This window comes from Punica granatum, chromosome 8, assembly GCF_007655135.1.
Source record: "Punica granatum isolate Tunisia-2019 chromosome 8, ASM765513v2, whole genome shotgun sequence".
Lineage (NCBI taxonomy): Eukaryota > Viridiplantae > Streptophyta > Magnoliopsida > Myrtales > Lythraceae > Punica > Punica granatum.
Window position 1 is genome coordinate 1170836 of NC_045134.1, and position 15179 is coordinate 1186014.

At 40.0% G+C, this 15179-nt stretch overlaps 2 protein-coding genes across 2 annotated transcripts; one reads left to right on the forward strand and one right to left on the reverse strand.

The window, feature by feature from the left end:
* The first annotated feature begins 733 nt into the window (after positions 1 to 733).
* LOC116189088 (monocopper oxidase-like protein SKU5) lies at positions 734 to 4428 on the forward strand. The gene is made up of 10 exons (XM_031518617.1): positions 734 to 943; positions 1054 to 1163; positions 1330 to 1600; positions 1698 to 1821; positions 1939 to 2302; positions 2963 to 3331; positions 3426 to 3504; positions 3643 to 3820; positions 3934 to 4027; positions 4144 to 4428. Exons 1-10 carry the CDS (start codon positions 785 to 787, stop codon positions 4196 to 4198), a joined length of 1803 nt encoding a protein of 600 aa, XP_031374477.1. The 5' UTR covers positions 734 to 784; the 3' UTR covers positions 4199 to 4428.
* Positions 4429 to 6212: 1784 nt separating this feature from the next.
* On the reverse strand, positions 6213 to 7530 carry LOC116189643 (zinc finger protein ZAT5-like). Its single transcript, XM_031519397.1, has one exon. The coding sequence runs from the start codon at positions 7312 to 7314 to the stop codon at positions 6367 to 6369; it is 948 nt and encodes a 315-aa protein (XP_031375257.1). The 5' UTR covers positions 7315 to 7530; the 3' UTR covers positions 6213 to 6366.
* Between the last annotated feature and the right edge of the window lie 7649 nt (positions 7531 to 15179).

Here is a 15179-nt window from a genome sequence, read left to right on the forward strand (position 1 = left end):
ATTTAATTGTGGGGCAGAATTAATCAAACAGAATGATTCCGACGATATCTAAACTGAATAACTATAAATTTAACGATGAACATAATAATATCGTAAATATGAAAGCAAGCAGATGTCCAAGATATAAGTCAAAGGACTTTTCTAATTTCAAGTAAAAACAAGTTTTGTCCTTTTCTACGTTTAAATAAATGATTTTTCTTTTGGCTACATTTAAATAAACGATTTACAGCCCAAGCTATACTTAATCAGATCATAATAAATTAGTTAAATTTGTTTACTTTTGGTTGTGCGTTCCTGATAGGAGGAAAAAAGAAACAAAAGATAGGCCGTCAGTTGTTCCGTCACGAAAAAGGGAGACATATTATTAACTTAAATTATTATTAACAATATGTGTTAATTAAAATGATTATTAATTATATATAATCTGTTGTTGAGCCAATGATGCATATGTGTTACGTGTATATATATCAGATACCATAGACACAACTCTGAACTTCAGACTGAAACTGACTACTATTTATCGGTAGATTGCTTCATTAAGCTTCATCCGTCTTTCTTTTTTTTTCTTTTTTTCTTTTTTTCCTTTTAAGTAGGAAGCAGGGTCGAAGTCCAAAAAGAAAAAAAAAAAGGAAAAATCCAGTCTTATTAAGTGCTATATATAAAGCTGCTTTTCTTTTTCCCCCAGTATATGAAGCTGCTATGATTAATTACATAGGATTTGGTTCTTTCCATTTCTATGTTATAATGTTATGTTGTACTACTCATTCCCAGTGACCTGCAAAGTATGGGACTGGGATGGTTGAGCAACTCACCTTGTCGGGCTCTGCAATTGGCAATCGTCTTTGCATCCGCAATCACATCAGTGGCTGGAGCCGAGATCTACCACGAGTGGCATGTCACAGTGGAACCCGCATTCTCGTTATCAGCTCATTTGCAGCAGCCAGTAACTGATCAGATGATATATATATTTCACTTCTCGGTTGAAATGAAGCAAAACCTTTTCTGTTTCTTTTCTTGCCTGATATAGACAGGCGGAGTTGTGTATGTGGGCAGGTGATAACCATCAATGGCATGTTTCCTGGGCCTCTCATCAATGCAACCACTGACGATGCTATACATGTTAACGTGTTTAACAACATGGACGAGCCCCTTCTCTTTACATGGTATGAATATCAGTTTGATGTTTTATCTACGCACTTTAACACGAGCCCTCCACCCCAGCAAGAGACAACAAAGAACTGTGCCCCGGCCACTTTCCGGTTTTTACCATGGTTGGTTGGTCTTATATCATATTTGAGTTTCTTCTTGTTTTCTGACCTTAACATAAAGGAACGGGATACAACAGAGGCTGAATTCGTGGCAAGATGGGGTTTCCGGCACGAACTGTCCGATCCTGCCTGGCAAAAACTGGACTTATGAGTTCCAGATGAAGGACCAAATCGGGACATTCTCCTATTTTCCGTCGATCAATTTCCAGAAGGCAGGGGGAGGATTTGGTTCCATCAGAGTCAACAACATGCCAGTTATTGCCGTTCCTTTTGCCAAGCCAGAAGCCGAATATGACCTCCTCATAGGAGATTGGTACTATCAAAGCTACAAGGTGTAATATATACATGCATACATATACATATGCACGCAAATGAATATTAAATTCGTACAATTTATAATTATTTGCATTTGCTGATTATCATGGGAAGACACTGAGGTCAAGCTTGACCACTGATCAGACGCAGTCAGATCGCTCGCCCGATGCATTGCTGATGAACGGGGAACTCCCTTTCGGGTTCACAGATACCCCTGCGACCTTCAATGTCACGAAAGGTATTGGCATTTACTAGAAGAATTGGAAATTACATATAAGAAACAACAATTCTCTTATGTGTATCAGTATCTATGGAATTCTTGATGATGCATGATCTCGTGAGTATACATATATAGGAAAAACCTACCTGTTCCGGATATCAAACATGGGCACGAGACTGAGCTTCAACTTCCGCATCCAAAATCACACCATGGACCTAGTTGAGACAGAAGGTTCCTACACTAGCAGGATCACTCTGGACTCCCTCGATGTGCACGTGGGCCAGTCCTACTCGGTCCTTGTGGCAGCCGACCGAGACGATGACAAGTATCTGATGGTAGCAACTCCGAAGCTTATCGCCGACTTCCAAGCCCACCACCTCGTCGCTCTAGGAATCCTGGATTATGTTAACTCCACTTCGATGCTTCCAACTTTCCCCATTCCCGATGGTCCTGATCCGTTTGACATGAATTTTTCCATTAACCAAGCCAAATCTATAAGGTAAATCACGTTCATAAATATAACGATTGTTTTCTGTTGTTCAGATAAATTTTGACCATATTGTCAAATTTGGTTAGCTTTACCTATCGTTGGCCAGGCCCATGTCATGCCTATGGGCCTTTGAATTTCTGTACGTGTTTGATTATTGAAATTGGTGATCGGGCCCAACTAACTTTTTTTTTTTTCCAGTCACAAGAGAGGCACATGGGTCTAGTATAATTAGATAAAACACTTAATACCAACGTAGGTTAGTTCAAGTGGTTCGACGTTTGTTCCGCTTAAGAAATGTCTTGAGTTCGAGTCCTTGTGAATGCAGAAAATTCATGCTGAAAAAGCTTTACCCCTTTAATGGGTTGATCATGCTTGACTGTATTAGTCGGGATCCAATTGGGCTTCCGGATATCAGGGTTCACAAAAAAAAATAAAAATAGAACACCTAATAAATCTATACTAAATAACGGGGCATGGGTAGTCCTACTAGGTATCGATCGAACCTAAAATCTCTTGATTACCAGGCGAGAGCGTACGCCATTGCATTACACTCGCTTTTGATAAAATCCTGCCTTTGTTAATTTATGATTTCTTACACTAAATAAATCTTTTATTCCTCTTAAGTTCTCTTAATTTCTTACGCTCTTTGTACTTTCCTTGCTACACAAGGTGGAACATGACCGCAGGGGCAGCACGGCCAAATCCACAAGGGACATTTAACGTGCACAATGTAACCATATCCCAAACATTTATCTTACATGGCTCAGTTGCAGAGCTCAATGGCTCGACGAGGTACACGGTGAACAATGTTTCCTACATCACACCAGACACGCCCCTGAAGCTCGCAGATCAGTTTGCCAATGGGTCTGGAGTGTATGTCCTTGACGAATTCCCTGTGGCTTCAGTGAAGTTTGTAGCCCAAAAAGGAGTTTTTGTTTCAACTGGGATTCACAAAGGGTTCATGGAGATCGTGTTCAAGAACGACTTGGAGGTGATGGATTCTTGGCATTTGGATGGGTTTGGGTTTTTCGTAGTTGGGTAAGTCGACAACCGTTCCATTGATAAAGTAAATTAGTTCTTAAACTATTTTGAAGCTCATATTAATTGTCTTATGTTTGTAAATTGTTCTCAGGTTTGGTGATGGAGAATGGACACTGGAATCACGATCCACATACAACATACAAGATCCGGTTTTTCGCTCCACTATTCAGGTTTTCCGTTAATATCCATTTCCATATCTAACAAGTGACTAACATATGCGACGCTAGAGTATATAGTTTCTTACTTATTAAAAAAAAAGAGTATTATAGTTTCTTACTATAATATTCCACAATAAACTTGATGAATAGGTGTATCCCGGCAGATGGACTGCGGTATACGCATACCTGGACAATCCGGGAATGTGGAACTTAAGGTCTCAGAATTTGAAACATTGGTACCTAGGACAGGAGTTGTATGTCAGGGTTTACGATGCCGATCCCAACCCTGCCAAGGAGAGGCCACCCCCAGAAAATCTTCTGTTATGTGGTTAGAATTCACGTCTCTCAAATTCATTTCTCCCCTGCTACTGCAACTTATCGTATTTCATTTCCTTTTCTCATTAAACATTTAACTAACATAAAATCAATTATGAAATGCAGGAAAGTTTGAACCATCTCCCTCTCCCACTTCCTCCCCCTCCCCCTCCCCCTCCCCATCTTCCCCATCTAGTGCAGTAGTTCCGAAACTTACATGGTAAGCAATCTCAGGAAGGATTCAAATCAATCGATTATATTTTATCGGTAAATTATCCGTAGGTTTTTTATTGAATAAAAGCATCCTGTTCATGTTGTTCTGGGCGATTTCTGCAGGTTTCATACCACTATCATTTTCCTGATCACAATTTTTTCGCAACTTGGAATGTGAAGATCATATTCCTGGTTCGTTCCGAACAAGCTTGGGAGAGCATTCGTAAACAAATGGCTTTTACCACATATATATATATGTGTGTGTGTGTGTGTGTATCTTGATGTCCCTGATTGTATATAACGGGTATATACAGCCTATATACCAAGTGAAGAAAATATAATTAATTAAACTATTAAATACAGACAGCATGGAAATTAGCATTTTCATATTTTCTTTTTCTTCCATCAACATCGAGGATGATGCTTCAATATGAATCTAGCACGCAAGTCGGAGAGAGAAGAAAATATTCTTGATCCCAATTCGATGACAAGAGTTGAATTATTAACTAAGAATTGAAAACTATTTCTTCAATTAACAGAAATTTAGTTTCTGCTATGGAAAGAAATCAAAAGGCGCGAGGGAATCGGAAAAATGAATACATTTCAATTCGCAACACTCAGCTAATTCTTTTCATACTGTGATCGTAACATGACAACATGGGAGTGACACTCCCAGTTGAATATAACAATTTTTTTAAAATTAATAGTAATAATTATTATTATCTTATTTTTCATGGATAGGACCACTGAGAGGCAGTAGGCACTTTCGTGAAGAGAAACCCGATTTGATTGGGGAACAAAATTAAATAGCTAGACGTGCAGATCACACCCTCTTTTCAACTATAATTAACTTATTTGGATCCAAAAGCCTTAGTTGCTTCTCAATGAGTCCCGAGATGGTCTCAGTCTATTAATATTAATTCCCATGCTCAGGAAGTAATTTGAATGGATTTCAAACTACTGTATCGTTGCGTTAAAATTTGCCCATAATCTTTTTTTTTTCTTGTAAGATCATGAGATGTTCTCAATTTATTAATTGAAACTAATCCTAATTCAGCTTTACATGAGAAGAAGAAGATGGCCTAACAACGAAGAACACTTGTTTTGGCATATTCATGGGTGGCCTCACAATCTCCACATCTCTTTTCTTGTCCCCAAACAAAAATATAGACAAAAAAGAAAACTCCCCTCTCCCCTCCCCCAACCTAAAATTAGAATATTAACTCATCTATCTATCTATCTATCTATCTATCTATCTATCTATCTACTTTAGGGCAGAAAACAAGCTTTTAATTTGCAGGCCAATTGTTTGAAGAAGACACGCACAAAACACCTAATTATTAACTCAACCACAGCTAACACTCTTAATACATATATGCCACTTTGCATACTAAAACCAGGGGTCAGGTCCAAGTCTCTCTGTCATATCTGTTTAATCCAATGCTAATCGGTCTTATCGTCCTCTTTAATGCTATTTATAGTTATCAAAGCTATATTATATTATATAAACACACACACACATGTGTGTGTGTATATATATATATTATATTGCCACCGATATTTTTTTGGGGGGTTTTGTTGGTTTCGTGTAACATAGGACTAGGTAGTGTCTTTTTGTCCATTTACTTTTGTCCACATATAATGTGTGCACTAGTATGCATCCCATGGCATCAGAAGATTCAAAAAGGCGACGAAGAGATTGTGGGTTGTTCATTGATTTCGCTGCACTTCTTTTTGAAGGTACGTAGGTGTGCGTCGTCCAGTGGGAAAGCTAGCTAGTAAGTGAGAGTCTGTTGGACCATAAACAAAAAGAACAAAATCTCAGCCATCCGAAGAAACTTTTGTATCAAATCCCATACCGAACCCGATCCTAGAAACGTGGATAAGATGAATATACGTACTAGCAAAGGAACCTAACCTTTAAGTTCCATCAGAACAAGGGGATCCATTGGATATGAAGTCAAACCGGGCTAGCTATGGAGATTTTACTCGGAACTGAGTACCCTTCTTGGAGTCTATACAGTAAAAAAGAGAATGCATCTGAGAATAGTTATACCATAGAAGGCTTCGATTTGATGTAGTTAAGCGCGATCTAAAGGCATGCAGCTGTACAATAAGACTCGTAAATTAGCGTTTGACAGGTTGAGACTTGAGACTGAATTCGTGATTGGAAAAACTGAATGAGCAAGGTGAGAATTAAAGAATCAAAAGAATATGTAACTTTAAACTGTAAAGAATGGATACACCGATGATCTATAGCATCCGTTCCGGACCTCAGATCACTCATGAAACGTGAAATTAGCCCTTCAAAAAGAAAAAACCGAATATCGAAAGCCATATCCCTACTCAGTAATGACAACCGACCAAGGCTGGGAACGAGAAAACAAGACTCGACCCGCGTTGTTGTCCCCTGGAATTGATTGGGAATCCGACTTCAGGATCATCATCTTCTGGTGCCGGAAGATTGAGATCCAACTGCAAAGATGGAGCTTTACTCCTCAGCCTCAATGGCTCTTCTGATTCTGGGATCCTCGGGATCAATGCCAGAGCCGGGGCCGGGCGCGATATCACTGTGCGGTGCCGCCTCATGTGGCCTCCTAGGGCCTGCCCTGATGAGAACTCCGCCCCACAGATCGAGCATTGGTGAATCTTTGGGAGTTGCTTCGCGATATTAATGCCAGTGTTCGGGTGTGAATTCTTGGTGTTCACCCATTGGAGGGACAGGACATCATCGTCTTCCAAGGCAGAAATGGGAGATGGCATCGATGACGTCGGGGATGGCTGTTTGTTGTGTTCAATCATGCTTGGTGGTGTGATCCTGGCCTTCTTGTGGCTTGCCCTGTGTCCTCCTAGAGCTTGGAATGATGGGAAGGCCTTGTTACATGTCTTGCACTGGTACACGTATTCCTCTGTCGCTAAGAATCTCTTGCTGCTGAACTTGTCATGATGATGATCATGATTTGCTTCTTGTTCATCCTCATCATCTTCTTCCACTAATGATTCTTCCACTAATGATCGCCTTTTCTCATGATCACCTAATTGGCCTCTCGCGAGGAGGATGAGGCAGTGGGCCATGTCCTCTTCCTCATTCGTCTCGTCTCCCCGGGTCACATCAGAGGAGTAGGAGGGGGAGAAACGATCGGCTTTGCTAACCTTTTCTTCGCTAGGAGAGCTGGCGATCTGGAAAGTGAATGGAGACTGGCCCCTCTGTCGCCTCGTCCGTTTGCGCTTAGGCAAAGGGATACGCCCATTGGGCCGAGCGACCATCATGACGACCTCTTCCGGGGCTTCCATGGTGTGCAAAGTTTGTGTTAGATTCCTCCTCTTCTTCTTCTTCTTCCTTCTTTCTTCTTGACACAGGTAGTATGATTGATGATAATCACTAGAGATGGGGAGAGAGGAGGTTGAGTGGTGTGGATGATATATAGTGTGAGGGAATAATAAAATGATGTATGGAGAGAGAGAGAGAGAGAGAGAGAGAGAGAGAGGTTTGTTTTGCTTTTGTGGACTCTCAAAGGACAACCCCAATGGAACAGTTAATAATCTGTTTGAATATGCAAATTAGTTAGCGTACCAAATTGCCTAGCTATGCCCCTGCCTTTCTTTAGTGTGTAACTCGAACCATCATGCGGGTCTCGCTCATTTTCTACACGCAAATCAATCGCACAGGCGTGCATCGTGCGATTCACAAGCCATCTCTCTGCATAACTGATGCAGAATTCCACCTTGGTTTTAACTTCCCAGGATATATAACTTGCTGGTTGAATGCTTCGAAAATAATCTGGCCCAGCTAAGCTCTGAGAGAGAGAGAGAGTGAATGTAACTGAAGAATTGCAAAAATAAACCGAGGGGAGGGGAGAGGATGAAGGGTGGCTTGTTGGGCCTTTTTCCATTTCAATTCACATTCTCTTTCACTAGACAAGACCAACGCATTTCACGAAATGAAACAACCTCCCAAAATATAATTAATTATAATCAAGCCGTTTGGATTGATTGATTTCACGAGTTTAGCAGCATTAATTGGCATGTATAGTTTTCAAATAACGGATGTAGTGGAGTGGCATACACTTTCATATGAGAATTAAAAGATTTTAAGTTCGACTCATCATTGGTGCAATCATGAACTTTTCTTTGTAACTGAAATTGACATATATCTCACTCATTTTTTTTTTCAATATACTTTTTATTTTTGCCCTTTTGTTCTGGTTTTGCCAAACTGTTGTATTCGATTTCTGCTGCTCATTATTAACTAACAGATATTGCTAACTCAAGAGTTAGCCAACAACTTACTTGCTTCATTACGACTCCTATTTGTCATATAGGCGTGTATAACTCCTTTTTATGGTCGCCGTAGCTAATTTGGCAAAGGGTTAGGTATACTTCCGTTGATCGTACATGAGCGGGATGTTCCTGACCACTATTATTTCACTCGGCAAAAACTCGGGATTGAATTACTCTTCATACATACACATCCCTTGTCGTCTTAACACGTGCGAGTAAAAGCATTCAATACACACGCACACAACCGTTACATTAAAGAAGTGATCAACCGTACTCTCATCTCAGAATTCCGGCAAGGACTTCACCACTCGAAGCCAGTCATCAGCAGAGCAGAGCAGAGGAGAGCTCTATCTACGCGGGGAGTGGTATCGATATTGAACGTATTTAGACACAATAATACGAGATGAGAAAAAATCTTGCGGATGGTATGCCTAAAACAAAAGAAGGGAATTCCCGCCCGCATGGAAGAGAACTATGTCCCCACCTCGAACTTAGAATTGGGAATATTGAAAGGCGACGACATAGTTGTCTTGACTTTTCTTGTCTCCAAGCAGTTGCTCTCACGTCTTCTTCCCGAAATAGAAAACCATTGCATTTAGTCCCTTAATTAACCAAAGTTGTAATATTTTTGCCAAAACCTCATTCTCTTATGATCTTCGAGCTCGTCAAATTCCTCCTCCAACATATCTTGTTATGTGCTTAATCTATATTACTCGAGCAAACCAAAAATCCATATTCACACAAAAGGGTTCTCTAAGGAACGTTCTTAATTGAGATTTAGAAACCGTGTTTATCAATAAGTTGAATATAAGCGATTTGAGATCTAACAACTTTGATCAAACACACTATTATCCCTCTAGTAGAAGTAGTGTTACGACTATTCTTCATTGCAATGATTGGAATTGCAAGCCTGGAAGGCTCGGAATCTCCGGGGTGGATATTTCCTTTTTCCAATTTAATATTTGATCAACCCCATTTGAGCTTGCTTGCAGATCACCACAGCACACCTCTTCTTTCTTTTTTCTTTTTTTTTTTCCTTCCTTTGTTTGGACTTTGGAGGAAGTTGCCAAATGTATGTTCTTAAGAAATATGCATAATTTGGTGGTGTCCGGTTTCTGCGTATTAACATCACTCTACTAAGGCTTGATTTGAGAGTGTTGTTGCTGATGCGGAAGTATTGAAACAAAATTATAAAAAAATAAGTTTTGATTTCAGAATGAGTTAAATTGTTTGGAAAAAATTAATTAAAAAATATTGAAAATAAGAAAACAATTATTAATACTTGAAACAGAATAAGTAGAAAGAGATTTTATAAGCACCTATTAACCTGTTTGAGAAAATCACGTTTGTAACCGCAATTTCGAACCAAATCGTGGTTTCAAAAACTCTTACTAAACACCAAATCTGCTAAAAATTATAAGGAAAAATGATTATGGAACATTTCACCGCACTCCCAAACGAATTCTAAGTGTAAGAATCATAATTCCAAACTAATAATTTTGAGTGCACTAAGATCAGAACTTAATAACAGCATTTTCTATAAGAATTAACTCAAAATATTTCCTATTTCACGTTGTGGGAACGAGATAAAAGAAAAAAATATATCTTATTATTTCACAATGGGAAGAAACTAGTTTGTGATTCTAAATGGTTTGTACTGACCATCACCAATAAGACCTTTTGCTTAGTATTTAACAAAATAATAATAATAACAAATCTTCGAGTTTAATTTTCTTCCTCCCATGTGCATATAATTAAGAGATTTGTTAGAGCAATGGCTTTAAGAATGTTAATTAATTAAGTACCTAACAATTGCTAGCTATTGCTTTAATGGATTTGCTTGTTAAGTTCGAATTCATGTATTATAATTATGTCATTACTTAATCCTTAATTATAATATTTGAGTATGACACTATATTAATCTACTTCATAAGTCAATGAAGTCATCTCTCATAAATCATAACTATGAGAGAGAGAGAGAGAGAGAGAGAGAGAGAGAGTAGGAGCGATTTTGAGAGCCACTCAGTACATAAATACATAACATGTTTGTCACAACTAATTAGGCAAAAACCGACCTCCCAATTAATTAAATCATTTAAACGATTCCGTAGAATGTGTGCTCCCGATTACTTTATCATCCGAAATTATTCTCATCCTTTTAAGTCAACTAGTACACTATGAGTGGCCTACGATCATTGTGTAATAAATTTAAGCGGAAAAAAAGGGAAATACTTAGAAAAATTATTGTGAAAAAGACGTGTCAGATTTATTGTCAGTAATGCAGTAATCACTTCCTTAGATATGAAGAATATGATATCATTATATATATGTGATTATTTTGAAGCGTAAAAAATCGATGTATATTTAAAGCCGCACTAATTAATCAAATAAAAGAAGAAAAAGAAGAAGAAAAACATGCATAAGACGTTTGCTATAGTCAATGATATTTCACGATCTTGCTAGTGAGGTGAAGCTGCTACATAAACATAATATTAAAGATCTCATTGATATCATTTCGATCAAGATAGGCCAAACACATGGAAGTAATAATTACGAATTTCCCATCATTATTTCTGGTTTAATCATCTCAGCATTATTCATGATCGAATATATCCATGGCTCTGAGAAATGGAGGACTCAATCATTGAAGAAATCCCCGGGAATTCCATCTCAAGTTTTATAAATTTTTTTCCCTGAGCTTAGAAAAGCCAAATTGTTCTATGTAGATGAGATTGTGTAGCAGTTTATGCTGACATAATACTTAAGTGGACGTTTGATTGAACCAGTTGAAGAAGAAGCAAAAGGCTGATTATTGCAGTATTGGAGGAATTTATTAAGACGTACATTATATATATCGTACAAGGTCAGCAAGACGTCTCAGACGTCACAATATGATACACTTATGGCCCGCCGACTGCAGATACTAGCTCAGTAGCTCGACAAGGGCACCTTGGAAAACTATAGCCGCTCATAAGTAATGTATCCCAGGTTAATTGATCTATTAATGATTTTTAGTTTATGTCTTGCTCTTGCATGGCATTTTCTTGTATTAATTGTGTATTAAATGTTTGATGCGATGTTATCATTTTCATACTAAAAACACGAGGCTTGGTAAGTTCTAATTAGGGAAATTTCGTGAGAGTTGGAGGAAAAATGCTGCGTTATTCCCTTTCACAGGATTTAGACCTTTTGCCTTCCAAAAATTAGGATCGCTGCTAATAATAAGGATTGGGCCAGTCGAGCCCATAGTGAATTGGGCCCGCATATGCACAGAATCCAACTTTACTTTGAACTAGTGGGCCGGGCCGAGACTGAGCCAAACCACAACCCACTCACCCCAAAGCCTACCTCTACGGGGACCTCCTCCTTGTCATACTCATGCCAGCGGGGCTCATGCCCGCCTAATATGATTATGCGTCTTGTGGTCAGGATCAAACCGATGTCCGAGCCAGTAAGAGGGGACCCTTCGTGGTCACATCGATAGAAGGTCAGCCAACGGCAGGAAGTTCATGTAAAACTTTTTATCTCTCTGTATGCTATTAGAAATTGCGTTACCCTACATACATTATCGGCTTAATTTCTCCATCGGCTTAGGTTCAGCAAAAAGAGATGTTAGATGGGAAGCTTGATATTGGAAGAGCTATTACATGTCGAAAGAATCAATATATATAGCTAGTAACTTTGTCAAGGATTACAAATTGCTAGATTTGGCCCCATATTTCACCAAAAAAAAAAGAAAAAAGAAAAGTAGGAACTGCTGTCTTTAATTTCAATTGCTTAGTAACTAGCGGAGCACCGAGAACGCGTGCAGGTCCCATGATCCGCCCGGCACGCTGCAGCCACCGCCATCATAGTGAAGTAACGGCTGCTCCGATGACCAAGCAGCTTCCATAACGACGCCGCTCTGGGACATGGGTGTGGTCATGCCTGTTGAATCATTTGTCATCGTCTTCGGCCAGTTCCGGCTGACCACGGTCAACTCGCCGGAGCAGTTATCCAGGTACGCCCCCTCCAGGGAAGCTGTGGATCCACCATTGTTACCTGCAACCACCCCGGAGACTGGCCAGGAAGAGGACGTCGTGAAAGCGACGGGCTCAAATAACCCGCTCTCGAGCGCGTGGCTCATCTCTGTTTCCCAGTGAGTAGCAGCAGCTGGAGTAGTCATTAGGTACTCTCGGCACATCTCGCTAGCAGTCGATGGCTCCGGACACTGCACTCCGGGCCACGAACCACAGGTAACTGCGATTGGCGAGACCTGGCTGGGGGAGTGCCACTGAGGCATCTCGGAGTTGTCGACCAGGCCGCAGTCCATCCGGTCTTGGCCCCTGCCAGCATGACTTTGATCCCGTGACTCCTTGTTGGAAGTGCTGTGCCTACCTTGCTGCTGTGCAGATGCAGAGCGAGAAACTCCTGCTGCTGAGCCCGTCAAAGTGTCAGTCTTCGACGATTTTTGCACAGGGGAGCTGTCCCCGGCCCTTGCTGCCGGTTTCAGGCCAGTCACGGCGACGGGCGGGACAATGGGCAGCGACACCTTATCGAACAGCTTCGCCCTCAGGGCTCCTCGGAGCCCCTCTTTCTCATTCACGGACCCACACGCTGCGTCAAAGGAGAAAGGCAGCAGGTTATCGATGTCGAGGCCATTCCTCGGAGCTGGCTGGGGAAGCTCAAAGTTGGTCCGAGCATTGGCTCCCCTCAGGGTCCGGGCAGCTTCATCGTAGGCCCGAGCCGCGTCCTCAGCCGTGTCAAAAGTGCCGAGCCAAAGTCGAACCTTCTGCAAGGAGTCCTTGATCTCAGCTACCCATCGACCCGATGGCCGTTGGCGGACTCCGACGAAGCGGTGGTGGCCCCGGGCGGAGGACTTCCGCCGGCCACTGCGTAACGACGACTCGTTAGCTGCCTTTTGTTGGAAGGCCATGTGTTGTTAGCAAGTGTTAACAAAGTTAGTGTGTTCGGATCTTTTGTTTGAATGAATGGGTCCGCTAATTCGAACCAAGCCAGGGTCGAAGTGGTTATTTTTATAGGCAAGATCAAAGCCTTCTCGAAAAGGACCCATTAATTACTTTATATCATCGGAAATGAGTAGATAAATGTTTTTTTTTCCTTATATAATAATATAAATCATACGAACTGAGAAATCGATATGCAAGTATCCAACAATAAAACTGCAACTACACCGAGTATTTATCATTCTAAATAACAGATAGAGTTATCGTATTTCATTTTTTTTACTGGGAGACCTAAAGACCTAATATAATGAAATAAATATTATAATAATCAATAAATGGACATAAATAATTTCACCACGAAAATTAAATGAAAAACATATCAATTATCAAACAAGGACCTGCACCATTACACCATTGCACTATTACACTATATCCTCTCCTCTAATGCATTTCATTTCAGAATTGGGAAAAGTATGAATAATTCAACCCTTATTAAAGTGAGAAATTTAATAATAAGACAAGGCAGAAATGGCTAATCGGATGTGGTTAATCGCATTGGATTGAAAGGAAACATCGCCATTGCAGGCCAAAAAGATGTTGCACACATCGTCATAGTATAATTATAATATTTGACAATTACATGCTTACCCATTTTTGTATGTTTAAAATTTGGGTGGTGACATAAGCAATGAGGAAGATCTAATCATAACGCGACACTCTTTCTTAATTATTTTTTACTGGTTAAATGTCTCTATGCTTATTCCGGAGAGACCACAACCTCTTTAATAATATTTACTGCATTAATCACATATGCAAAGGGGACAATTAACTATAATGTTTGTACGTCCAATGTCTAGGGACCCACTAGCGCGTCACTTTCATTCCTCGCTGTGACATGCTAATATCTCAGACGCTTCCTATTCAATAGATAGGTTGATTTATCGCACTCCCTATTAATATACGATAATTACAACGAGAACCTCGTATATGCGAAATCATATAGCCATCCGAAAGATTAGTTGAACACATCCAAATCACAATAAAAATATAACTTAATTCACTTTCTTGCACCTCGTGATGAATAATCATTGCATGTATAGATGAAGTGTATATAGAGACATGTATGGAAAATATGGTGTTACATGTATGTGTGTATGACAATCGTGGAAGGGCGTTATATAATTATCTAAAACTGATGGGGCTTCTCTGCAATGTATCTGTGTAAATATCTGGCATTTTTTTGTATGGAAAATTGATGGTGACTTTGGCTATGTAATCGAACAGCGATGTTATTGTTCTCTCGTTGATGCAGAGAAGAAACTTTGTTTTTGCTTAGTTGGTATCGAGCCGCAATCTGGCAGCCATTGTCTTGATGGAGTGCGATGACACGACTTATTAGCGGTTATAATCAAATACAATACACACTCCAGGTTCATGTTGATTTTTATTTAATTTTTTTCCGCTAACCCGGGTTGTTCATACTATGTCCAACTAATTTCCGGAGTTCTGTGAACACCCGGTGATGAACGGAGTGAGTAATCACGCCAAAAGTGCTCCGGTGGCTTCAAGGGATTTCAAATCCCGGATCGGGTGGATACTTGAGCTCCAAGGTTCATATTGGTTTAGAAATCATCAATTTAGATATGTTTGTTTGGACTTAAAATTAAGTATTAAAAATTGAAGTATACGAGCTTAATTGATCAAGTCAAAACTGCATTATAAAGTTAAGTGCTACATTTACATTCTTCTCAAGATTTACTTTTTTTACAGTTTGGGCCCAGATTTTTTAATTCAATTACTGAAAAAAAAAAGGTGAAGACAGTATCGGACATGGTGGAGAGGGAAGGGGGCGGTGGGGGCCCTGATTCCGGCCACCACTGCCCTAATCGAGGTTGCCGATTTCGAAGAAAGAGGGAGATTTGCTCCTCCTCC